We start from the raw sequence: 27,855 nt of genomic DNA on the forward strand, positions 1-27,855 counted from the left end.
TAACCCTAACCACTCAGACATCAATTCCCCAGGAAAAGCCCTGTAAGCACTCACAAACTCAAATTGTGGAGGGGGAGGAGAGGGCTTGGGAGTTTCACTGGAGACACTCTTTCTATTGTTACAGATCCAGCAACAGGATTTGCTGCCAATAGCCAATCTGAGCACACTCCTTAGACATTCCCTATTCACAGGGCTCCAAGCCTAGACAACAAAGCCTCCTGGGTTATTCAAACGCACCCAGCTAAATGCTCCAAAGACGACGGTAATATACAGCAATGGACTCCAACTTTGGTTGGGCTCTGGAATGGAATTGCCCTGTCTGTTGTGACATTTCCTACATAAGTATATGTTAAGTCTTTAGGTACACAAACATGTACTTGTGTGTTGTGTACGTTGCACGTTGTTGATTCCAACTCACATGGACCCTACAGGACAGAGCAGAATTGCCCCATAGGGTTTCCCAGGCAGATCAGTGCTTCGCTGCTAAAGGAAAGGTTGGTGGTTTGAACCTATCCGGCGGCTCTGTAGGAGAAAGACGGCTATCTGCCCCTGTAAAGATGACAGCCCAAGAGGCCTCATGGGGCAGTTCTGCTCTGTCACATGGGGTCACTGGGAGTTGGAAATCCATTCGACACCACCTAAAAAAGTTATATAGCTATATGCTATTCCAATAATCTTGTTAGGTTGTAATACAAATAATATTGTTATAATAATAAAATGATACGAATAATATTGTGAAATATATGGATATGAAGAGAAATTCAAAATACATGAATAATATTGTTAAATACATAAAAATATAAAAAATTCACATAATCATGACATTTCAAAGAAAAAATAAAAATCAGAGCTCCAGTCCACCCCTCCTATTACAGAGAAACAAGCCTGGAGAGACATAAAAGGAGACAGGCATATTTATTGAGTTTTTTAATCACTTTAAAATACATTGTGATAATCATAATAATATTACTTGAAAATACAGGAACAATTTTATTTCTCTGTTTGGTAAGAGTAATAATAATGAACGCTATGCTCAACCCTTCCCCTTTGGTCTTCTATCTGTAGGAAAGCATTAAAAAAACAAAAAAACCCGTTGCCGTCAAGTCGATTCTGACTCATAGTGACCCCACAGGACAGAGTAGAACTGCCCCATAGAGTTTCCAAGGAGCGCCTGGTGGATTTGAACTGCTGACCTTTGGTCGGCGGATGTAGCTCTTAAACACTACACCACCAAGGTTTCCATAGGAAAGACCCCAAACCAAAAACTAAACCGACTGCCGTCGAGTCAATTCCGACTCATAGCAACCCTATAGGACAGAGGAGAACTTCCCCATAGAGTTTCCAAGGAGCACCTGGCAGATTCGAACTGCCGACCTTTTGGTTAGCAGCTGTAGCACTTAACTACTATACCACCAGGGTTTCCGTAGGAAAGCACAGTCACCAAAAATTAGCCTACAATACTTGTGGCAGGCTCCTGAGGCCGCTCAGCTGACAGTGAGCTTCTAGAAAACCTCATGTCAAATATGAGATTTGCTTGCTGCTTCCAGCATATATATGAGCAGAATATATAGGAGTAAAATATGTGTATCAGTCCCTCCTTCTTTCCCTCACCAATCCCTTCTTGCTCCACCCACCTCTTCCTCAGGGCTCCCTCACAAAAAATGAGTGAAAATACTATGAACAGACAGGCCGTCAGCAAGTGACATACATATGATCGTGGTCATACTGTTGCATCTACCTGGAATGCCTCAGCTCAAGTATCTATCGCCTTGTCTGTGACACCTTCGGAGAAGGCTATGAGGAAGAAATAAGTGTCCCTTCTCCTGAGTTACATCCATTTTGCACATACCTCTTTTATAACATCTATTTCATCACTTCATTGAAAGCTCAACTCAGGGCATGGATATCTGTTCATTTTTTTTGTGTACCAAGAACGTAACAAAGTAGAAAGAATTAAAGAGTTCTTTTTTTTATTAACATACTGGAAACCCTGGTGGCATAGTGGTTAAGTGCTACGGCTGCTAACTAAAGGGCTGGCAGTTCGAATCCACCAGGCGCTCCTTGGAAACCCTATGGGGCAGTTCTACTCTGTCCTATAGGGTCGCTATGAGTCGGAATCGACTCGATGGCACTGGGTTTAGTTTTTACTCGTAGCCCTAGTTGCGCAGTGGTTAAGAGCTCGGCTGCTAGCCAGAAGGTCAGCAGTTGGAATCCACCAGCCACTCCTTGGAATCTCTGTGGGGTAGTTCTTCTCTGTCCTATAGGGTTACTATGAGTCGGAATCAATTCAACAGCAACGGGTTTGGTTTTTGGCTTTTAGTGATATTCTAGGAGCTTGGGTGGCATAAGTGGCTTGCAATCAGTTGCTAACCTAAAGGTTGGCAGTTAGAACCTATCCAGTAGCTCCACAGAAGAAAGGCCTGGCAAACTGCTTCCGTGAAGATTACAGCCAAGAAAACCCTACGGAGCAGTTCTATTCTGTTAACACACAGGGTTCCCATGGGTCAGAATCGATGTGACGGCAATCAGTTTTTCTTTTTTTATTATTAATATACTGGAGTCTCTGGGTGATACAAATGGTTAAAACGCTTGGCTGTTAAAAGTTTAGAGGTTCAAGTATACTCAGAAGGTAACTCAGAAGAAAGACCTGGCAATCTACTTCTAAAAATTCAGCCATTGAAAACCCTATAGAGCATAGGAAGTAAATATAATCCTGATACCAAAACCAGACAGCCACTGCAAGGAAAGAAAACTTCAGATCAATATCCCTTATGAATACAAATGGAAGAATTCTTGACAAAATACTAGCGAACAGATTGCAACAGCATATTAAGAGTCATATGCCACGGCCAGGTGGAACTTATTCCAGGAATGCAGGATGTTTCAACATTAGAAAATCAATCAATGTAATATACAATATCCACGAAACAAAGGAAAAGAACCACACGATCATCTCTATGGACGTAAAATAAGCATTTGAGAATCTAACACCCTTTCTTGCTGAAAACCCTCAAGAATATTGAAATAGAAAGAAAATTCCTCAATATGATTCAAGGCATATATGAAAAGCCAATAGCCAACATTATATTTAATGGAGAAAGACTGAGAACTTTCTCCTTGAATTGGAAATAAGATGAGGGTGCCCGCTCTCATCACTTCTAGTCAGTATTGTATTAGCAGCTCTACGCAAACTAGTAAGACAAGAAAAAGGGGAAAAAAGGTATTCAGATTGGAACAGAAGAACTAAAATTATCCCTATTCGCAGATGACATGATCCTATATACAGAAAATCCCAAAGAAAACTTCTAGAATTAATAGAGGAATTTGGCAGAGTTGCAAAGTACAAGGTCAACAAACAAAAATCAGTTGGGTTTTTATACACCGAAAACGAGAAATCTGAAAAGGAAATAATTCTATTTATGATAACATCTAAGAGAATAAAATAACTAGGAACTAATCTAGCCAGGGACGTACAGGACTGATACAATGAAAACTATAAAACACTGCTGAAAGAGGTTAAAGAAGACTTAAATAAATGGAAAGATGCTCCATGTTCATGGATTGGAAGACTTAATACTGTCAAGATGTCAATACTACCCAAAGCAATCTATAGATTCAACACAATCCCAACCAAAACGCCAACAGACTTCTTTATAGAAATAGAAGAATCAATCCTCAACTTTATATGGAATTGCAAGAGACCCTGAAAGCTAAAGCAATGCTGAAAGAGAAGAACAAAGTAGGATGGCTCACATTTCCTGATTTTAAAATATACTATACAGCTACAGTAACCAAAACAGCTTGGTCCTGGTATAACAATGGACACACAGACCAATGGAATATAATTGAGAGTACAGAAATAAACCGATACATCCATGGTCAGCTGATTTCTGATAAGGGTGCTAAGTCCATCTGATGGGGAAAGAAGAGTCTCTTCAATAAATGATATTGGGAAAACTGGATTTCCACGCGCAGAAAAATGAAACAAGATCCATGCCTCACACCATACACAAAAGCAAATTCAAAATGGATTAAGGACCTAAATGTGCAAACTAAAACCATAAAATTATTAGAAGAAAATCGCCAGGCCTAGCTTTTAATGATGAAATATCTAGCATAATAACAAAAGCACAAACAGCAAAAGACAAAATAAATAGACAGGACTTCATAAAAATGAAAAACTTTGTTGATTAAAAGACTTCAAAAAGTAAAAGGACAAGATATTGACTGAGAGAGTATCTTCGGAAACCATATATCCAATAACAATCTAATAACCAAACTATATATAAAATTTTGACAACTTAAATAACAAAAAGACAAATAACCCAATCATAAAAAGGACAAAAGACTTAAAAAGGCATTTTCACCAAAGAAGACATAAAAATGGCCACCAAATACATGAAAAGATGCTCAACGTCATTAGCCATCAGAAAGATGCAAATCAAAACCACAATGAAATCCCGTTTTACTCCCACTAGAATGGCTTAGATTAAAAAAAAAAAAAAAGACAGAAAATAACAAATGTTGGCAAGGATGTGGGGAAACTGGAACCCTTAGCCATTGCTGTTGGGAATGCAAAATGGTGCAGCCTTTGTGGAAAACAGTGCAGAGGTCCCTCAAAAACTAAAAATAGAACTACCATATGACCCAGCAGTTCCACTCCTAGGTATATACCCAAAAGACTTGAAATCAAAGACTCAAACAGAGATTTGTACATGAATGTTTGTTGCAGCACTATTTACAACAGCCAAAAGGTGGAAACAACCTAAATGCCCACCAACAGATGAATGGATAAACAAAATGTGGTACAAACATACAACAGAATACTATTTAGCCAGGAAAAGAAGCAAAGTCTTAAAACATGCTACAGTATGGACAGAGCTTGAAGACATTATGATGAGTGAAATAAATCAATCACTAAAGGACAAATACTACATGACCTCACTCATATAAAATGATAACAACAGGCAAATGTATAGAGACCAAAGTTTATTAGTGGGTACTGGGTGTAGGGGGAGAAAGGAAAGGAGTGGGGGCTTACTGCTTATGAGTACTGAGTTTCAGTTTATGGTGATGGAAAAATCTCATTGATTAAGGGTAGGGATGCACAGCTGATTAATGTAATTGGTGTCAATAAGTTGTACACCTGTAAAAAGATGAATTGGCAAAAGTTGTGTGATAGATCTACAATAACAACAACAAAAAAAAAGTAGCTGCTGAGGCTACTCAAGGAGCCCTGGTTGCGTGGTGGTTAACGCCATCGACTGCTAACCAAAATGTCAGCAGTTCAAAAACACCGGTGGCTCTGTGGGAGAAGACGTGGCAGTCTGCTTCTGCAGAGGTTTACAGCCTCGGAAGCCTATGGAATCGGTATCAGTCGGAATCAACTTGATGGCAGTGGGTTGTGTTTTTGGCTGAGACTGCTCATGTATAACCAAACCCCTCATGGGATTTGGTTCCTTGGTTTGGAGGATTAGGGTCATGGTTTCATGGGACATCCCAGTTAATTGGCCTAATAATGTGTTTAGTGCCTCTGTTCATCTCCTAGTTCATTACGTAGTGCCTGGGGTCTTAAAGGCTTGCAAGCAGCCATCCAAGGCACAAAAGTTGGTCCCTATTCACTACCAGGGGATGGGAATGGAACGTGTGACTACTTGCCTCTATGAAAAACTTGCCTCCTTTGCCATGAGACCAGAAGAACTGGATGGTGCCAAGCTACCATTACTGAACATTTTGATCAAAGATTCTACAGAAAAACCTTGATCAAAAGTGGGGAAATGTAGAACGGAATTTCAAATTCTCATAAACTCCAGACTTTCCAGAGTCATGGAGGCTGGATGAACCCCTGATCCTAATGCCCTGAGATCATCTTTGAAACTTAACCAAAAATATCCCCTGAAGTCTTCTTAAAACCAAGCATTAGTTTAATTTCACTAGTAAAGAATGTCTGCCTTGAGCATTATGTTCTTTTAAGATCTACCTGTATAGGATCAAATCGACAACAGCAACTCGAAAGCTTAGATAGGAAACTTAAGGGGCAGTGAGTTTATGTTAACCGGGGAGGAACAACTCAGAAAAGGAGGGTGAGAATGGCTGCGCAACTCAAAAAATGTAATCACTGTCACTGAATTGCACATGTAGAAACTTGAACTGATGTAATGTTCTGCTATATATATTCTGAACAACAACAAAAATAAATTAATAAAAAAAGAAAGAAAACCCTATGGAGCACGGTTCTACTCTAACATATATAGGGTTGCCATGAGTTGGGATTGACTCCACAACAACTTTTTTTTTAATGAACATAGTAAGCATTTGTTGAATGAATAAATGAATTTCTCAACAATGCTGTACACTTTTCTCAGCAATATGGTGAGAAAAACCAGTAAGTATGCCAAAAACACTCCTTTTAAACTAGCATTTGGGTTCACATATGAAAAACAACTGTTGATAATATTTAACTCCCTTGGGTGGAAATAAAAAGTTTTCAGACCTGTATTCTTTTATTCACCCATGGCTAGAAAACTATAACAGAAGCCAGAGGCTACAAGCCATAATTAGGAGTTTAATGAGGATTTTTGAAAAGAATGAGACAACAGTAAATACAGTAGTTTTGCAAGCAAAGCACTAAAGTATCCATTACATATTGGTAGATATGGAAAAGGTTACCAAATATTTACATACCTGTTACCATAAAATTTAAGTTGCATGTATACTTTTTTTGTATCTCACCATTGGAAAGTTAAGCTTGTGCCTAAGACTGGTGAAGAAGGACAAAATTCTTCCTTTAACATTAAAACATTTCTTTCATTAGGTTCAAGGACTAATGACTTGTATTCTTGAAACCATGACTGCTTGTGCCAAAAAATGACATTTGATATAAGAGGGCATGAAACAACTGTAAAATTGTTAACTGGTGTCATAGTAGGTTGATTTAACCCACCAAGCTTAGATATTTATAATTCACTATGATAGTGCTGGAGCCTTGGTGGCATAGTGGTTAAGAGCTTGGCTGCTAACCAAAAGGTAGTTAGTTCGAATCTGCCAGCCGCTTCTTGAGAATCCTATGGAGCAGCTGTACTCTGTCCTATAAGGTTGCTATGAGTCGGAAGCAACTCAACGACAACAGGTTTATGATAGTACTACTCAAGATGAGGCCTCGTAAGCTTTATGAAATGCAAATTCTTGGGCCCAACTCCAGGCCTACTGAATCAGGATCTTGGGGGATAGAATGAAGAACCTGTATTTTAACCAAGTGCTATGTATCTATATTTTATTTGGTAATTATATATTGCCAGAAAGCATTAAGACCTTTTGCCTTCCCTTTCTCCCTAGAGCTCTGTTTTTATATACCTTGGGATTAAAAGATTTCTTAAAAAAAAAAATGCAAATCCAAGTTAACTTGAGAACTTTGTGTAATTATAACATGATTACAACAAAAAGTAACAGATACCAGGAGAGCTGGTGCTATGGAAATAACCACACTCCAGACCTTGACCTGTAAGGGCCTGTTTGCTTCGACATCATTAACTTGGATCCACTTACAGAAACTAATGGGATTCCTTTTCACTTACAGTACCTCCTAACTGGCCAGATTATTTCACAACTGCAGAGGCACCTGGCAGAGTTAATGGGTTACTGTCTTTGTCATCTTGTGCTGCTATAACAGAATTTACCACAAGTGGATGGCTTTAACAAAGAGAAGTTTATTTTCTCACAGTAGGGTAGATTAAAAGTCCAAATTCAGGGTGTCAGCTCCAGGGAAAGGCTTTCTCCCTGTCAGCTCCTGAAAAAGGTCCTTGTCCTCAATCTTCCCGTGGTCGAGGAGCTTCTCAGGCACAGGGACCACGGGTCCAAAGGACCCGCTCTGCTCCTGGTGCTCTTTCTTGGTGGTACGAGGTCCCCAACTCTCTGCTTCCTTATCTCTCAAGAGTTAAAAGGTAGTGCAGGCCCAACCCCAGGGAAACTCCCTTTACATTGGATCAGGGAGGTGACCTGAGTGAGGGTCTGTTACAATCCCACCCTAATGCTTTTAACATACAATCACAATCACAAAATTGAGGACCACCACAGAGCTGGGAATCATGGCCTAACCAAGTTGATATATACATTTTTGGGGGGACTTAATTCAATCCCTGACACTCTTCCTCCTAAATTCTTGTGCCTGAGAACCACTGCTGTAGTGTATTTTTATTTTGGATTAAACTGTTAATTAAAGCTTTAAAAAACTAAAATGAAATGCATAAATTTAAGATGTATGACAAAACACATCATTGACTCTAAAAAAGAAAGACACTGGGAAGCTAACTGAGTAACATCAGAAACCTAACTTGGGAGGGAGGGAGAAAACAAATTGCCAAGCCCATTTAAAATAATTCCCTGGACACTATCCTGTTCCTCAAAGGATTTAAAGTGAATTAAAGCAGTCTGTTGTTTTGGGCTGACCCTTTCTTAACATCATAACCAAATGACGTTTAATTTTGGTTGATAAACCCAGGTACAATGTAACTCAATTATTACTACCATGCCTTACATTGTCTTACTTTGTTTTTAAATTAATATGTGTCTGTTAGCTTTTACCTTTCTTTGTAGAAAAATTTTATAAGGATCCACATTAAAAAAAAAAAATTTTTTTTTTCTTTCTTTTTCTCAGACAGCTTAGAAAACGATGCTTGACCAATAAAGGTCAACGGTATGCTCAGAAATAAGGTGGGATTAAAAAGCACAGAAATGAGAAAAGGGCGTTTAGAGTACTGGGAACAAAGTTAGGGGGCCTGTTTCAATACCTACCTTATGATAAGCGGAACAAAAATTCAATCACCAGGCAAAGGTCACCTGCCTGAGTTTCAAACTCTTTACACACTGAGATTTGCCCCAAGCTTCTCTTCCAATCTGAGAGCCACACTGAAGGTTGGCGCCACGGAGCAGCCATTTCAGATGGCGGGCAGCTGAGCTGCATTCGAAGGAAGATAGGTTTGTGTATATTGGCATCACCCTATCTGTTGCCACTATCATCTTCCAGCCTTCAAGGGTGAACTGACACCCCTTTTAACCAATATCCCTTAAAAGGTATGTTGTCTTTATGGTGATTTCTATTTATTTTTCAGACTGCCATTGGTAACTACTTTTAGGAATAAATAAATAATGTCTATCTTACATTTTTCCCAGGATACAGGTAATACATACACACATTCAGGAAACATAGAAGATTAGAAAAAAAATTACTTCATGAATATTCTTACCACCTTAAGGTAAACGTTGCTTACATTTTGAACTGTTTTTGGCCTACCTCCTTCCAATCTTTATTCCATATAGGGAATTGATTTTGTACTTTATTTACACGACAGCTATTACATTGCATTACAGTTTTAACGTTCTACTTTATTCATCTAGCAGTTCTTAAATTGTGATTTTTATTAGGAGTTTGTAACTTAATGAGTGTAATGAGTGAATACGACCCCACTTAGAGCAACATTTTGATGTTCTGGTTGTTTCTCATTTCTTACAATTATTAGTACCATACAATTAATATTCTCTGTGTATAAAGCTTTTCCTATGTTTTAGATATGGGGATTACAGGGTAGATAATATAATCATTTACTTAAAAAAGCTCTAGATATATACTGCCTGGTTAGTTGCCAAAATGACTGACAGTTTTAAATACCTCATTAATACACAAGAGTGACAGTTTCACTATATCCTATCCAGCCCTAAATATTCTTTATAATATTATAATAGCTACTTCTGTGCCATTTCCCCTGTGTGAAAATGATAACCCTGTGGCGGGCCCTGTACCATTTTAGCATGGCCTTACGAGCAACTTCTACAACGTTCACAGCCTCTCTACGAGGTGCAAAAAGTAGACATTTTTGCCTCCATTTTAGTGAGTAAAACGAAGTCCACCAAGCTTAATTCATTGCTTATGGTTATATGGTCAGCGCCAAGCTGTGAGCTGAATCTAAAACCAAAAAAACCAAACCTGTTGCTGCTGAGTCAAGTCCAACTCATAGCGACCCTATAGCTCAGAGAAGAACTGCCCCATAGAGTTTCCAAGGAGTGCCTGGTGGATTTGAACTGCTGACCTTTTTGTTGGCAGCCGTAGCTCTTAACCACTATGCCACCAGGGTTTCTGAGCTGAATCTAGAGCTCCTAAATGTCCAATATTCTTTCTACTACAGTGACCAGAACAGCAAGTGGGTTATATCTTACGTGTCCACCTGGATCAACAGATAGTTAACGGCCTACCAATCTTGAGATATGCAGCCTGGTTCAGTCTCAGCTAGAAAGACTGCTATGTGCAGTTAAAGAAGTCATTCCCTGTGCTGACCTTGTACGCCACATGGCTTCTCAATAGCTTATACGTTGAAGCCTATATAACTTCAAAACTGAAACATAAAACTATGAAAGTAATGCTAAATGGAATAAGTATAAACTATTGAATACAATTATTACATAGCTGGATGATTTTCTCTGACTTAAAAATATATATTAAAACTCCAAAGAAAGTTTTATTTTGTGTGGCATTAGTTTTTTTTTTCCTCAAATGTTCCTTGAAAAATCAAGAGCAAAATGGTTATAAAACTAAGAATAGGCTTAGCAATTAATATGTATATATTTGTCAAAAATAGTTACCTGATTATCATATTTAAGAGACTGTGTGCCAACCAAGAACCGAATGGCATCTGTTTCCGCAGTTTGAGGTGTTAAAGCACGTGCCTGCAGGAGGGAAAAAAAATCCATAAACATTATGAAGCCAGGCTTAATACATAAAGATCGAAATGCAGTTTATCTCCTCTACTGTTGATGGAGTATAAATTAGTACAAAGTTTCTGGACAGCAGCTTAAAAATATGTGTTAAAACTTTTCTATACTTTTTAACACAATGCTACTTCAAAATTGTAAATGGGCACAAAAATTAAGCAATAAAGATGTAAATTATATGATTAAAATTTTTTAATGTAACCATAATTTTCAACAGTAATTGACTGATTAAATAATTTATAGTTCAACAGTAGAGCAGAATATGGCTTCCAGCAACAGAAGAATAGGTGGTTTAAACAATTCTTCTGCAGGGGACAACCAGAGAAATTCAAGCCAGATTTAGAAGAGGGCGTGTAACCAGGAATATCACAGCTGATGTCAGATGGACCCCAGCTAAAAGCAGAGAATACCAGAAAGATGTTTACCTGTGTTTTACTGACTATGCAAAGGCATTCAACTCTGTGGATCATAACAAATTATGGATAACATTTCGAAGAATGGGAATTCCCAACAATTAATTGTGCTCACGAGGAACCTGTATGTAGATCAAGAACCAGTTGTTTGGAAAGAACAAGGGGATACTGTGTCATTTAAAGTCAGGAAAGGTGTATGTCAGGGTTGTATCCTTTCACCATACTTACTCAATCTGTATGCTGAGCAAATAATCTGAGAAGCTGGTCTGTATGAAGAAGAATGGGGCCTCAGGATTGAAGGAAGACACATTAACAACCTGCGTTACACTGATGACACAACCTTGCTTGCTGAAAGTGAAGAGGGCTTGAAGCACTTACTGATGAAGATCAAAGGCCACAGACTTCAGTAGGGATTACTTAAACAAAAGTCCTCACAAGTGGACCAATAAGCAACAGCATGATAAATGGAGGAAATATTGAAGTTGTTAAGAATTTCATTTTACTTGGATCCACAATCGATGCCCAAGGAAGCAGCAGTCAAGAAATCAAAAGATGCATTGCATTGGGCGATTCTGCGGCAGAAGACCTCTTTAAAGTGTTCAAAAGGAAAGATGTCACCTTGAAGACTAAGGTGCACCTGACCCAAGCCATGGTGTTTTCAATCACCTCATATGCACGTGAAAGCTGGATAATGAATAAGAAAGACCAAAGAAGAATTAACGCCTTTGAGTTATGGTGTTGGCGAAGAATATTGAATATACCACGGACTGCCAAAAGAACAAACAAAGCTGTCTTGGAAGAAGTACAACCAGAATGCCCCTTAGAAGCAACAATGGCGAGACTGTGTCTTACATACTTTGGACGTGTTGTCAGGAAAGATCAGTCCCTGGAGAAGGACATCATGCTTGGTAAAGTACAAGGTCAGCAGAAAAGAGGAAGACCCTCAATGAGATGGACTGACACAGTGGGTGCAACAATGGGCTCAAGCATAGCAATGATTATGAGGATGGCACAGGATTAGGCAGTGTTTTGTTCTGTTGTACATAGGGTCACTATGAGTTGGATATGACTAGATGGCACCTAACAACAACAACAAGGTCGAGAAGGGGAGAGTGTTGACATTTCGTGGCGTTGGCAACCAATGTCACAAAACAATAGGTGTACTGTTTAATGAGAAACTAGTTTGCCCTGTAAACCTTCATCTAAACTAAACAGAAAATAAATTACTAAAAAAAAAAACACAAAATACAAGCCCAAGTTTTTAATATTAAAGGGCAAAATATTATTCTGTCTAATAGTTATAAAAGTTTCCAAATGCTTTTAAAAAAAAGAGTGACAGGTGAAGATTCTGGGGTGAGAAGAAAAGGTTACATATGTGGCTAATACTACAGGTGGGACTAGCACTTCAGGGTCATGAATTCAAATCCAGCTGTTTTAGTACAACCATTAACTGTGCCTAGGACAAGTCCCTACAATTCATGTTTTGCTGCTTGTCGTAGGCAGAAAAATGGCCAACCCCAAAATGTCCACATCTTAGTCCCAGGAAACTGAATATGTTACCTTACATGGCAAAGGAACTTTCAGATCCGATTAAGGACATTGAGGCAGAATTACCTAATCGGTCCTTAGAATTGGAGAGCCTTTACTGGCTGTGGTCAGAGAGATAGATGTGATTACAAATGAGAGAGCCAGAAGGATGGTAGCCTAAGAAAAACTCAGCCAGCCATGGGAGGCTTTGGGCAGTCATTGCTGACTTCAAAGATGGAGGAGGAGGCCCAGGAGCCGAGGAATGAAGGCAACTTCTGGAAGCCGGAAAACACAAGGAAATAAATTCTCCCCTAGAGCCTGCAGGAAAGAACAAAGCCCTTCCAATGCTTTGATTTTAGCCTGGTGAGACTAATGTCAGGCTCTGGCCTACAGAACTGCAGGATAATAAATGCATTCTTTAAAGCCACTAAACCCACTGCCGTCAAGTCAATTCTGACTCCTAGCGAACCTACAGGACAGAGTAGAACTGCCCCATAGGGCATCCAAGGAGTGGCTGCTGGATTCAAACGGCGGACCTTCTGGTTAATAGCCGAGCTCTTAAGCACTGTGCCACCAGGGCTTGAAGCCACTAAATTTCTTGGGGCAGCAATAGAAAACAAATGCACTGCCTCCTACAGGTCACTAAATATGCCCACTCTGCCTGTGTTTTTTCTTCACTGTGGAGCTAAAGGAAAACCTGGTGGCATAGTGGTTAAGAGCTATGGCTACTAACCAAAAGGTCAGCAGTTCGAATCCACCAGGCACTCCTTGGAAACTCTATGGGGCAGTTCCACTCCGTCCTATAGGGTCACTATGAGTAGGAATCAACTGGACGGCAAGAGTTTGGTCTAGTTTTTTATGGAGCTAGAAACAAGCTTGACTTCCTACTTCCTCATCTTCTCACAATGAATTCCTATTTTTTTTTCCAATTTCTAGAGTCATTCTTTTCAAAACAGAGTAAGAAAAATAGTTTCACTGTTACCCTAACCATTCAGTCTGTCTGGTTTTGACTTGGTTTCCACAACAGGAGCAAAAGAACAGTATGTTCTGGATCTTCGACCAAAAAAAAAAAAGTTTAGCTGTATCAATTTTACGTATTATTCTCAGAAAACACAGGCATATTATATATGCTCCCACCCTTCCCTAAAAGAGGCAGTGGCACAAAAAAATCAACTTCTACAGTACATTTTAATAAAATCATGAAAATATGCATCTAAGGCAGTATTCACATTATTAGATGTTTGGAGAAAAAAATATCTATTTGAGTCAAACTATTTAAAATACTTTTAACATTCCCATTGCCAGTATTCCTATATACCCTCTTCTGCAAAACTTGGCTTGACAATTTTTGGAGTCTTAAACCTCTTTGCAAATTGATGAATTCTTTGTGAATCTACAGACCTTCTGCCAAAAATGTGCATACATATACATACAATTTTGTGCACAATATCAGTAAGTTCGCAGAACCTCTAAACCCTATCAAATATAAACACCTTTGAGTTTACAGAAAACTGGCTTTGATTAGAAGAATCCAAACCGTTCCCGAAAGACAAAACTCCACTGCTTCACTGCTCAGAGGTCTGAACCCCAATCAGTACAGAGGACAGGTTCTACCTTCAGACAAAAACACTAAGATTTTCAAGTGCAGGAATACGTTGCCTTCTCAGGTGATAAAAGCCTGAAAGTCCCCCAAAGACAGAGACCAAGAGTAAACTTACTGGAGAGGGAATGACTTCTGTATGCTTCAAGCCAATGATGAAGTGTTTCACTGTAGTAGGTACTGTGGAGGATGTCAAAGAAGAATAAGAAAGACATAGTGCCTGCCCTCAAGAAACTTCGACTTTCATGAGGAAAAAGGAGACAAGACTCAAAAAGACAAAAAGACAAGGCAGCATGACTAAGCAGCAAAGTACGGAACAAACCGTAATCACAACAAATTAACGTTTATAAAAATGCAGCCACCAGTGCAACTTCAGACAGAAGGCAGGGTTAAATGTCCTCACCTTAAAAGAGACGACAAACAAGAGTAAGCAAATTGTATTAGTGGTTGTTATCCTGAAAAAGGGAAATTCAGAGATGGAGAAATTATTGGAGGGCAATAATGAAAGGACATCCAACTGACTTCATTCTAAAGCAATTTATAGAGTTAAGAATTGCATACCTGGAAAGGGAATAACGGTAAGAATGCAAAAAGAAAAAGTCTACACACATCACCTGTTTCAGAGTAAAGCAGCCACAAATTTAGAAAAGCACTACAAATTTGGAACTCTCTTCTTTTGCCTCGCCCAAGAAGAAAAGAGGCTTCTTTAAAAAAAAAGGGGGGGGGAATTATTCTGTAAAACGCATCTTTAAAAATCACAGTGAGATCCTGTAAGTGTTTAACTTAAGATCTTTCCAGCACATTATTGGGTAAAATTACAAAAATAATTTAATTCTGGTCATTTTGCAGACAGATTTATATCTGTGTATGTAATTCTCCTTTTTGATTAAGCAAATGATAAAATGACCTTTCTTAAGTCTAGCCATAATAATGGTTTTGTAGGTGCTTTAGCTACCGTATTATAACATTAAGATCAGATTTCTACTGTAGAACAGGTCACAAAATATTTCCACATATTTTATCTTGGTTCATCCTCATATCCAATGAGGTAGACAGGAAGACAGTAAGGATATTATCATTCCTACTTTATACATAAAGAAACTGAGGACCAGAGTGGTTAAGTGACTTAGCAACTGTCACAAAGCTACTAAGAGTCATCACCAGAAGAAGAACCCAGGCTCCCAACGTCAACTCCAGTTTTCTTTCTACTACACTAAAGCAGGGTAACTGATAATAAAAATAATATATCTAGGTGAAGTTAGGACACACACGCACACACACACAAAAAAAACAAACCTGTTGCCTTCGAGTCGATTCCCACTCATACAAACCCTACATGATAGAGTAGAACCACCCCACTGTGTTTCCAAGAAGCAAGCTGCCACAAAGCTGCTGGTGGGTTCAAATCGCTGACCTTTGGGTTAGCAACCAAGCATTTAACCACTGCGCAACCAGGGCTCCTTAAAGTCAGGACACAGGTCACTTAATTATACTTCCATGTGTTTTCCCCAGTTCTCAAAATAAAAGCTCATGGCATGTTTTTCATAGAGCCAGATTTCTACAGTGCTATCAACATACAGTGAACCGAACCAGTAAGAGGAACGGAAATGTTCAGAGGTGAAGATAACAGCATGGAAGAATAATCAAAAACATTATGACAAGATCTACTGTGTTATATCAGTTGCCCTCAAGTCAACTCTGACTCAGGGTGACCCCAAGTGTGTCCCAGAAGAACTGTGCTCCAAAAGGTTTTCAACGGCGGCTTTCTTGGGAAGTAGACTGGCAGGGCTCTCTTCCAAGGCAGCTCTGAGGGGCCCCAAAACTTTCAGCCTTTGGGGGAGCAGCCAAGTACATTAACCCTTTGCACCAACCAGGGACTTCACTGCGTTAGGTTGTTGTTAGGTGCCATCCGGTGGGCTCCAACTCATCGTGACCCTAAACACTGCTCAGTCCTGCGCCATCCTCACCATCGTTGTTATGCTTGAGCCCATTGTTGCAGCCACTGTGTCCCTCCATCTTGTTGAGATTCTGCCTCTTTTTGCTGACAAAGCATCACCATCCTTGCTACTGAGGGCCATTCTGGCTGTGCTTCTTCCAAGACAGATTTGTTTGTTCTTCTGGCAGTCCATGGTATATTCAATATTCTTCAACATCAACGGCATCAATGCCTCAGTCTTCCTCATTCAATGTCCAGCTTCCATATGCACATGAGGTAACGGACAACACCATGGCTTGGGTCAGCCACAACTTACTCCTCAAAGTGGTATCTTTGCTTTTGGTTTCTTGACTGCTGCTTCCATGGGTGTTGATTGTGGATCCAAGTGGAATAAAATCCTTGACAACTTCAAACTTTTCTCCATTTATCATGATGTTGCTCATTGGTCCAGTTGTGAGGATTTCTGCTTTCTTTATGTTGAGGTGCAATTCATACTGAAGGCTGTGGTCTTTGATCTTCGTCAGTAAATGCTTCAAGTCCTCTTCACTTTCAGCAATCTAGGTTGTGTCATCTGCCTTATGTAGGTTCTTAACGAGTTTTCCTCCAATCCTGATGGTGTTCTCTGCTTTCAGCCAAGATACATCTGACATCAGCAACATTATCCCTCGTTCCACATCCTCTTCTGAATCTGGTTTGAACTTCAGGCAATTCCCTGTCCATGTACTGCTACAGCCACTTGTGAATGATCTTCAGCAAGATTCTACGTCCGTGTGATATTAATGATATTGTTCAATAATTTCCAAATTCTGTTGTATCACCTTCTCTGGAATGAGCACAAATAAGTTTCTCTTCCAGTTGGTTGGCCAAGAAGTTGTCTTCCCAATTTCTTGGCATAGACAAGTGAGCACCTCCAGCACTGCATTCATTTATTGAAATATCTCATTTTGTATTGTGTCAATCCCGGAGGCTTGTTTTTCACCATTCCCTTCAGTGCAGCTTTGACTTCTTCCTTCAGTACCATCAGTTCTTAATTATATGCTACCTCCTGAAATGGTTGAACACCAACCAATTCTTTTTGGTACAGCAACTCTCTGTATTGCATTCATCTTCTTTTGATGATTTCTGTATCATTCACTATTTTTCCTGTAGAATCATTCAACATTGCAACCAGAGGCTTGAATTTTTTCTTCAATTCTTTCAGCTTGAAAAATACCGAGCGTGTTCTTCCCTTTTGGTTTTCTAACTCCAGGTCTTTACACATCTCATGATAATACTTTATTTTGTCTTCTCAAGCTGCCCTTTGAAATTTTCTGTTCAGCTCTTTTACTTCATTATTTCTTCCATTCACTTTAGCTACTCGACGTTCAAGAGCAAGTTTCAGAGTCTCTTCTGACATCCATTTTGGTCTTTTCTTTCTTTTCTGTCTTTTAATAACCTCTTGCTTTCTTCATGTATAATGTCCTAGAAGTCATCCCACAATTTGTCTGGTTCTTCGTCATTATTGTCAGTGCTTCAAATCTATTCTTGAGATGGCCTCTAAATTCAGGTGGGATACTCAAGGTTGTATTTTGGCTTCCATGGACTTCTCTAATTTTCTTCAGCCTCAACTCGACCTTGCATATGAGCAACTGATGGTCTGTTCCACAGTCAGCCCCCAGCCTTGTTCTACCTGATGATCCTGGGTGTCTCCATCTTCTTTTTTCACAGATGCAGTCCATTTGATTCCTGTGTATTCCATCTGGCGAAGCCCATGAGGTCCATGTGTACAGTCACCATTTATGTTGGTGAAAAAAGGTATCTGCGATGAAGAAGTCATTGGTCTTGCAAAATTCTATCATGCAATCTCTTGCATCTTTCTGTCCCCAAGGCCATATTTTCCAACTGCTGACCCTTCTTTGTTTCCAAGTTTCAAATTCCAATCACCAGTAATTATCAATGCATTTTGATTTAATGTTTCATCAATTTCAGACTGCAGAAGTTGGTGAAAATCTTCAATTTCCTCTTCTTTGGCATCAGTGGTTGGTGTGTAAACTTGAATAATAGTCATATTAACTGGTCTTCCTTGTAACTGTATGGTTATTATCCTATCACTGACAGTAGTATACTTTAGGATAGACCTTGAAATATTCTTTTTGACAATGAATGTGACACCATTTCTCTTCAATCTGTCATTCCCAACATAGCAGACCATATAACTGTTTAATTCAAAATGGCCAATACCCACTCATTTTAGCTCACTAATAATGCCTAGGATAACATCCTCATGTGGTCCATTTCATTTTTAACAAATTCCAATCTTCCTAGATTCATACTTCATATATTCCACATTCTGATTATTAATGGATGTTTGCAACTGTTTCTTCTCATTTTGAGTCATGCCACCTCGGCAAATGAAGGTCCCAAAAGCTTGACTCCCCATCCACATCATTAAGGTCAACTCTATTTTGAGGAGGCAGCTCTTCCCCAGTCATATTTTGAGTGCCTTCCAAACTGAGGAGCTCGCCTTCAGGCACTATATCAGACAATGTTCTGCTGCTATTCATAAGATTTTCACTGGCCATTTTTTCCAAAGGAGACTGCCAGGTCCTTCTTCCTAGTTTTTCTTAGTCTAGAAGCTCTGCTGACACCTGTCAACCATGGACAATCCTGCTGATTTTTGAAATACCAGTGGCATAGCTTCCAGCATTACAGCGACATGCAAGCCACCATAGATGACAAACTGACAGACGCGTGGGGTCACTGTGTTATTTAAAATAAACCAAACCCATTGCCGTCAAGTTGATTCCAACTCACAGCAACTCTATAGGACAGAGTAGAACTGCCCCATAGGGTTTCCAAGGAGTGGCTGGTGGATTCAAACTGCCAACCTTTTGGTTAACAGCCGAGTTCTTAACCATTGGACCACCAGGGCTCCCACTGTGTTAAAAACCCAGTGCCGTCGAGTTGATTCCGACTCATAGCAACCCTATAGGACAGAGTGGAACTGCCCAGTAGAGTTTCCAAGGAGCACCACGGTGGATTCAAAATGCCGACACTTCGGTTAGCAGCTGTAGCACTTAACCACTACGCCACCAGGGTTTCCCCCACTGTGTTAGGAGACGTAAATATCAGTACCTTTAAGTATTAAATTAATATATAATTTCCTCAAGAAATCCAAGTCATATTTACCTCTTATTAGATCAAGCAAGTAAATGGCTACCCTAGACAACAGTGGTAGTTCAGTGATAGAATTTTTGCATTCCCTGTGACAGACCCAGGTTAGATTCCCAGCCAATGCACCTCACTTGCTGCCACCACTTGACTGTCAGTGAAGGTGTGTGTATTGCTATGATGCAGAACAGGTTTCAGTGCAGCTTCCAGACTGAGACAGACTAGAAAGAAAGGCCTGGGATGGTCCAATCCCATTGTGCACGGGGTCACCATGAGTCAGGGGCCAACTTGACAGCAGCTAACAACAGCTAACAACAACAGACAGCAAATTGTACCCCAGTTATAGTTCTTTACCAAATTTCTCCCCATCTCTACACAAAGGGGTTGGTTAGTCTACTATGAAAAGAAGGTATATAAAACCCCTGCAATTAATTGGTCAATTAGTATGCAAACTAGGTGCTGTGGTCTACAGAGGGGATTGGTCAGTTTTGCCATTCTGCTAGGCTTGAAAGAGCCAATCCTGCCAAGGCTGAAGGGGACCTCACTACCACAAAGAACAGCTAGGAGCAGAGTGCATCCTTTGGACCAGGGGGTCCCTGTGCTGAGAACCTCCTAGACCCAGGAGACAGAGGAAGCTATAACACGGAGACAGACAGCGTAAGATGGGATGAGATGGTGCAAGATAGTACAAGTGGCAAGAACTATGACCAGCGCAAGACAGCTGTGCTGGGCTTCCTGGCCCATGGAGGAAGGCGGCTGCAGTGGGCATCTCAACCCAGAGAGGTAAATGCCCTAGGGCAGAAGGCGCCCTAGCGGAAAGGGGTGTCTCCAGGTAGTTGTTGGCAATATTTGATCACTGTTACTACAAATTCTGTAAAATTGTCCTCCCTTTAAGAAAAAGAGTCCTAAAACTCAATCAAGAAATAGAGTATTACTTTTCTTATCAATTTGAATAGATTTTCAATCATCCTCTTACAAAATAAACATGACGGGACAGCATGCCCTGAATCACGTAGGCTATTTTAATGGAAATATAAAGACTTAATCGTACAGCATAAGAAGATGCAACTCAAGGAACTAGTTATATCTAGAAGAGAAATCTGAGTTTTATAGGTAGACAGCTAATAAGAATAGCATTAACTATGCAATTCAGGACACACACATACAAAAATTACATAGGGTATTAATAGCTTAAAATTCAAATAGCTTCTAAGAAAAAGTTCTAAAAACTGGCTAAACAATTCTAATTAAAGAAAACTATACGTAAGGCTTTACTCAGTGTTCCAATAGCCTAACTTCAGATGGTTAAATTGTTTTTACTAATGACATACCGATATGGACCCACAGGGTAACAAAAGAGTCCCTAGAGGTTATCCAGTCCATTCTTTTGTCCAATGCAAGAATACTCTTAAGACACAGTCTATCACCACTGCCTTAAGTTTCTTAGTGCTGCTATAACTGAAATACCACAAGTAGAATGCAATATAACTTAGTGATTAAGAGACTCTGAAGTCACTTTGGCTTTAAAGCCGAACTAGATTAGAATCCTAGCTCTATCATCTACCAGCTAAGTGGCCTTGGCAAGTAACTATTCTCTTCCAGCCTCAGTTTCTTCATCTGTAAAATGGGAATAATATCTACTAAACATGATTCCTTTAAGAATTAAATGAGATTTTTGTACAGAGCTAAGCATAGTACCTGACACGTAGTAAGTGCTCCACTGGCAACCCCACGTGTACAGGGCAGAACTGCTCCACTGGGTTTTCAAGGATGTGCCCTTTAGGAAGCAGACTGCCAGGCCTTTCAGGGGTGTCTTTTGAGGCACCTCTGGGTGAATTCAAACTGACAACAACTGGAAGCTATTATGGCACAGTCTGAATGTGACAGAGCCAGCTATCAAGTCCTGTAACACAGTTTATTACTCATATGACACTTATATACTGCCTGATAAGAAACGCTGGTGGCATAGTGGTTAAGAGTTTGGTTGCTAACCAAAAGGTTGGCAGTCTGAATCCACCAGGCGCTACTCAGGAACTCTATGGGGCAATTCTACTCTGTCCCATAGAGTCACTACGAGTCAGAATCAACTTGACAGCAATGGGTTACGTGAAATTTATGAAAAATTTCTCATTATAATAATTAGAATATTTATTTAATGCTTATTATGTGCCAGGCACTGTTCTAAGTACCTAAACTAAATGTATTAACTCATTCAATTTGTTTTTAACAGCCATAGTGGAATACATTGTTACTTTCCCACTTTATGGAGCCCTGTTGGTGCAGTGGTTAAAATCTCAGCTGCTAACCAAAAGGACAGCACTTCGAATCCACCAGCTGCTTCTTGGAAACCCTATGGGGCAGTTTTACGCTGTCCTATAGGGTCACTATGAGTCAGAATCGACAAGACGGCCACTGGTTTGGTTTTCGTTTGGTTTCCCATTTTATCAGAAAGAAAACTGAGGCTCAAGGTCACACAGCTCTTAAATACTGGAGACAGGATTTAACCTATGGAGTCATAGCAAAATCCATGCCTTTAATAACTATACACTGCTGCCTCTCTCACTATAAGTGACTTGAAAGCACACATCATACATATTTTTAACACACATTTGGTGCACACAGTTATGTTCCAGGGACATGATAAATCAATGAATTGTGTTTTATTTCTCTGTATCTGCTCTTTGATGCCTTAAGCATAACACGTTACTTGGTGAACAGATGAAAACCAATACAGAGCCCTAACACACCAGCTTCAGCCCTAGCTATCCTTCCATCTCATCTCCTAACCAACTTCCCCTCATTTATTCCACTCTATCCACACCTGGCTTTCTTGCTTTTCTCCTAAACTGTCATGTGCATTGCCACCTCGCTGCTGAGACTATGCAGTTTCATTCATTTCACAAACATTTACTGACCATCTACTATGTGACAGTCTCAGTGAATAAGCACTTGAGAATACAGGATGCAAATAGCATGTTTCCTCAGAAATAGACATTAGTGGGAAAACAGGTGAAATTGGAATAAAGTCTCTGGTTTAGTCAATAGTATTGTATCAATGCTAATTTCTAAGTTTTGATAAATGTGTTACGGTTATGTAAGATACTAACTTTAGGGGAAGCTGGGTGAAGGGGATACAAGAACTGTCTGCATATCTTTGCAACTCTTCTGTAAATTTATTTCAAAAATAATTAAAAAAAAAAAAAACGATGATTCCCTACCTTCAAGAACTCAAAATCTAGAGCAAAAAGTTGGACAGGTAAATAAGTACACCAAGTGTGTGATGAGTGTTATGTTAGAAACAATATTCAGAACACTATGAGAAGCTAGAAGGACGAGGCAGTCAGCAACAGCCTGAGGGTGGAAGCTTTAACACCAGCCAGGCAAAACTGCTGTGTCAACCTAGTATTATCCACGACCCAGCTTAAGGTACCCTGTAGCCTACTGCAAAGAGGTGGATCATGGTACGTGGATTCGATCTTGACCCTACCACTTACTGGATAACCTAATCATTAAGCCTTCTGAAACCTCAGTTTCTTCGTCTGCAAATCGGGAATTAGAAGATTAATATAAGTCCTCGCAGAGTTGTCGGGAATAAAAGGTAAGAAAGTGATTTGCAAACCATGAAACACTGTAGGAACGTGAATGACTATTACCTGCCCGGCAGAGCAGTACGCACTTGCTCTTTCCCACCCAGTGACCCACCTGGAACTCCAGTCCGTAGATCACCGGCGCATCGTCCTCCATGCTGCTGCAAGGCGGGAGCACCTGCAGTCGCCCACACACCTAATACCCCCTCACTAGAACAGGAACGTCCCCAAAACGCGGACGTTCTTCCAGCGCCCATTCATTCCCTGCCCTTTCGGCTTCCTCTCCTTCACTCTAGCAAACGACTCCAAAACTGGGACACTTTTGGGCCACCCTAGCTCCCGTAGCGGCTCACTTCCTGTGTTTTCCGGACGCGTCATCAACTACACGTCTCACCAGCGGCCAATGGCAACAGCGCTAGATTCTTGCGCATGCCCATTTCGGCTCCCTGGTCCAGGTTCTCACTCCACCTTCCTCTTGGAGAGGTAGACAGTAAGAGGGAGGAAAAAGAGGTGGGGCTGGGATACGGAGAGGCTGCAGAGGTGGCGACTGGGCGAGTCTCGGAGAGAGGCGGTACTGCGGGGAACAGGCTGACAGATGGGCGTCGATGCCTCGCCTAGAATGCCTCTCCGCCCCTAGCTCTCATTAAAATGTTACTTCCACTGAGCGTGCCCTGCACCATCATCCTAGAAATAAGCATTCGTTCTGGTGCTGTGATTAAAAAAAAAAAAAAACAGTGATAACTATAATTTATTGTTATTATTCCTAAGTGATAATGACGTTTACTAAGCGCTGGATCACATGCTTTATATGCATAATTGTGAAGATCTGGGTTTCAACCTTATGAATAAGGTATTATACTTCCATTTTACAGATGAGAATTTGCAAAATTATGTAACATAATTAAAGTCAGACAGCTAGTCGATGGGGGAGCTAGGAATTGAACCCAATCTGTCAGACTCAGCTAGACTCTTATAGGATCCTCAAGTCAGGGCTTGAATTTATTTCCTCTACGCTATATATATATTTACGCCTAGTACTATGCCTGACAAATGAATTAGGTCATGAACGAAAGTCTGTCATAGTAACACTTGAAGTATTTGACCAGGCACTTGCCTTTGAATGGGAGTCTGCTGGTGTCCCCAGGTATCTCCAAGGATCAAAGTCTTTGCCCCTAAAACTTGTTATGGGCGTGGTGGAGAGGTTGCCCTCTTGAGCAGCACTCCCAAAGCGCTCAGCCTTGTGGTTAGGCAGTGCCCTTGGCACCACAGGAGTGACATTGCATGGAATCACAAAAGGTCATAACTGAACCCCATTAACTAACTGGGGTTCTACCCAGGACCAACCACCTTTCCTTCAGCTCACTTATCTCCGTTTGTGCGATTATTTAACTTTTCCCTCTACCCTTAATTAAGTTCCATGATGGAAATGGCTGAATCTGGTTTTTGTGCAGTTGTATCCCAGCACCTACTACTATACCTGGTATAAAGTTTCCATAAATATTTGTCGAAGCAATGAGAGAAGGAGACCTCAGTGATTACATTAGAAATCAGTTAAGGAGGCACAGAAATGAGAATCATATTCTCCTGCTCCATTTCCCCAAGATTAAATTTCAAAACTAAAAGATCAGACTTACTGGCCTGACAGAGACTGGGGGAACCCCCCCACTATGGCCCCCAGGTACCCTGCTAACTCAGAACTGAAGCCACTCCCAAAGTCTACCTTTCAGCCAAAGATTATAAAAAAAAAAAGATTATACAGACCTATAAAACAAACAATAACACACATAAGGAACGTGTTGGTTCAATCAAGTAAAAAAAACAACTAACACACATAAGGAACGTGTTGGTTCAATCAAGTACACAAGACCAAATGGGCAACACCTGCCCAAAAGCAAAAAGAGAAGGCAGGAAGGGACAGAAAAACTGCACCAATGCACATGGAGAACTCAAGGTGTAAAGGGAAAGGGGGAGAGTGCTGACACATTGCAGGGATTGCAACCAATGTCACAAAACAATTTGTGTCTAAATTTTTAATTGAGAAACTAATTTGCACTGTATGCTTTCACCTAAAACACAATAAAATTTTTTTTAAATCAAGGTACTGTGGGGATTAGGTCCCAAGATTGCTGTTAACTGTAAAATACAATAAACTAGAATGATTTATCTGTGGGAAAAAAAAATTTTTCAAAGCTAAGTGAGTCTTATTCTGGATTAAACTTACCCAACTACACTATTACTGTTAATTTACAGTTATTATTATTATACAAGTAGTACAGATGTATGGAAAGAAAAATACGAAATATAGATAAGCACAAATAAATCCCTATTAATGATTATTTCCATCCCTCTGTCAGAAGTTTGGAAACCCTGGTGGCGTAGTGGTTAAGTGCTACGGCTGCTAACCAAAAGGCTGGCAGTTCATCTCCACCAGGCGCTCCTTGGAAACTCTATGGGGCAGTTCTACCCTGTCCTATAGGGTCGCTATGAGTCGGAATCGACTCGACGGCATTGGGTTTGGGTCGGAAGTTTGGGAAACCCTGGTTTGTTTTTTTGGTTTGTCAGACGTTTGCTCCTAATCTCAGTCTGTCAGATTTTGTGCGGCTAATTCTAACAGGTGTGTTCTCCGCTCCCACGCCCCTTCCCCATTCCCAGGGAAAGAGCCAGCTCTGCCCCAAGCTCCAGGAGCTCCCATTCCCAATGCTGGAGCCCATGTATTGCGGGTTCTAAGTTAACAGACCCCGACCAGCTGCTCCACAAACCCGGAAACGCTCAGCGCTTCCGGCAGCCCGTGGATTGGAAGCTGACTGCTGCACTGGGCATGTGCAGAAGCAAGCGTGCGGCGGACTGGGCCCTTAGCCATAAGCGCAGGCGCAGAAGCGGCAGGAGGGCCGTGGGTTCATTCGTTACCTGGCTTCATTCACCTTTTACCTGGACCCGGGTTACAACTGCAGGTGACCCCTCAACCCAGATCCAAGGTGCGGGGCGTGGCAAGGGAGGATCAGGGCCCGGGCAGTAGGGAGGGAATCGGGCTGTGTCAAACTACATTAGGGAGTTTAGGACCTTGTCCGCTCTCAGCCCCATTCTTTAGGGTCTGCCCTTCTTCCAAGGAACGTCTCTTCCTAGAAAGGAGCGTTGGGGAGGGCAGTGGCCTTAAGAGGAAGCTGTTTAAAAAGGGGAGACTGTGCCTGGGACAGGGAACGTGTCGTCCCCATTTTGAAACGGAGTCCTTGGGATCATTTCTCCTGCCTTATCGAGCATCTTTACTTGGCTAAGGTTTTCCAGCTCAGTCGAGGAGGATCGCCTCTATGCCTCATTCCACTCTTTCACTTTCCTCGGTTTTCCACGTCTGCAAAATTGGGATGGTGACTTCTTCCCAACCTGCGTTTATTAAAATGAAATTCTGGTGAGATGAAGGCAGTTTGTAAACTAGTAACTGAGACACATGTTAGTAGTTATAACCAAGGTGCAGCAAAGTAGAGTAGGAGGAGTCTAGAATTGAGGTCTACAGCTCTGACATCCAGTGAATGACCAACTTGGCCCTTAGCAAGCCACTTAACTTCTCTTAATCTTAGTTTACTCTTTTGTGGAAAGACGTTAATAGTAACGAAGGCTACCGAACTCTCAGTAGCTATGAGGTTACAATGAAATAATGTGAAAGCCTTTAAATAATTATATATAGATATAGAAATCAATAAATATTTATATTTGTATGTAGATGAATATATAAACTTATATATTGATATATAAATCAATATATATTTATATAGGAAACACGGGTGGCATAGCGGTTAAGAGCTATGGCTGCTAACCAAAAGGTCAGCGGTTCTAATGCACCAGGCGCTCCTCGGAAATCCTATGGGGCAGTTTTACTCTGTCCTGTAGGGTCTTTATCAGTCAGGATCAACTCAACAGCAGTTTTTTATATTTATATGTGTGTGTAAATTGGTATATAAATCAATATATGTGTGTAAATTTATGAATATCTAAATCAATTATATGTTTATATATGTGTGTAAATGTTAGCTATTACACATTCCAATCACTTCCACAGCATCATCTATAAAGACTCTATACGTGTGTGTGTGTGTGTGTGTGTGTGTGTACAGGTATGTGTCGCTTAATATCCAGGATACGTTCTGTGAAATAGGTTGTTATTGCCGTTTGGACTTTGTGAAAATACCATATTATATACAGGCAGTCCCCATACAATCCGTAGTTAAATCCCCCACAAAGCCTATTATATTGAAACCTTATGGGAGCCCGCTGGAAAAAGCCCCAGAACTGTAGCCACTGAATACAAGAGACTGGCCTTGAAGGTCAGGTGTGCGCCTGGGCCAGACAGGAGCTATGCCAGCAGCCAGATGGGGACTTTGCATACTGCTGGGGCAGGGCTAGGGGAGCACTGGGAGTGCAGAGAGGTGGCCAGTGGAGAGCGAGTGTGCAGGTGCCGGGAGCCCAGCTGGTGATGGCAGCCCTGGCCACTTCCTGATTGTGTAGCCACTGCCACTGCTGCCCTGAGGCTCCTGCTAGCACCTGTGGCAGGAGCAGAGGAGCCAAGGCCACAAGGAGTGAAAAGCTGCAGGACTGCTAACCCTTTGCTGTCTAGTCGATTCCAACTCATAGCGACCCAACAGGACAGAGTAGAACTGCCCCATAGGGTGTCCATGGAGCTGCTGGTGGATTTGAACTGATAACCTTTTGGTTAGCAGCCAAGTTCTTAACCACTGTACCACCAGGGCTCCGCATGGCTGCTGGGTGGGTAAACAAAGCCTGGAGGAGGTGGAAGAGAAGGCTGGGGGTGGGGGAGAGGTAGGGCGGGACGTTGGGATGCACCCTGGAGCCCCACTACTGCTGGTTCACTCTGGGTGGGGGTCTTTAAAA

The 27,855-nt window shown here is 40.9% G+C and overlaps 2 protein-coding genes across 5 annotated transcripts in view; one reads left to right on the forward strand and one right to left on the reverse strand.

Annotated features, from left to right (window-relative positions):
* The window catches only part of EIPR1 (EARP complex and GARP complex interacting protein 1), a 190,128-nt gene extending 166,792 nt beyond the window's left edge, over positions 1-23,336 (reverse strand). Inside the window, exons 1-2 of the mRNA XM_049902784.1 lie at positions 23,090-23,336; positions 10,633-10,716 (exon numbers count right to left, since the gene is read on the reverse strand). Coding sequence (XP_049758741.1) covers positions 10,633-10,716; positions 23,090-23,131 — 126 coding nt within the window. The 5' untranslated portion in view covers positions 23,132-23,336. The remainder of the gene's footprint in view (positions 1-10,632; positions 10,717-23,089) is intronic.
* Positions 23,337-25,807: 2,471 nt separating this feature from the next.
* TRAPPC12 (trafficking protein particle complex subunit 12) overlaps positions 25,808-27,855 on the forward strand; it is a 114,233-nt gene continuing 112,185 nt past the window's right edge. For 3 of the 4 annotated variants that reach the window (XM_049902974.1, XM_049902977.1, XM_049902975.1), the window contains exon 1: positions 25,808-25,949. The gene's annotated coding sequence lies outside the window, so the exon portion shown is untranslated. The remainder of the gene's footprint in view (positions 25,950-27,855) is intronic. The other variant, XM_049902976.1, reaches the window with a different exon arrangement.

The sequence above is a fragment of the Elephas maximus genome, chromosome 12 (genome assembly GCF_024166365.1).
Source record: "Elephas maximus indicus isolate mEleMax1 chromosome 12, mEleMax1 primary haplotype, whole genome shotgun sequence".
In the NCBI taxonomy this organism is placed as follows: Eukaryota; Metazoa; Chordata; class Mammalia; order Proboscidea; family Elephantidae; genus Elephas; species Elephas maximus.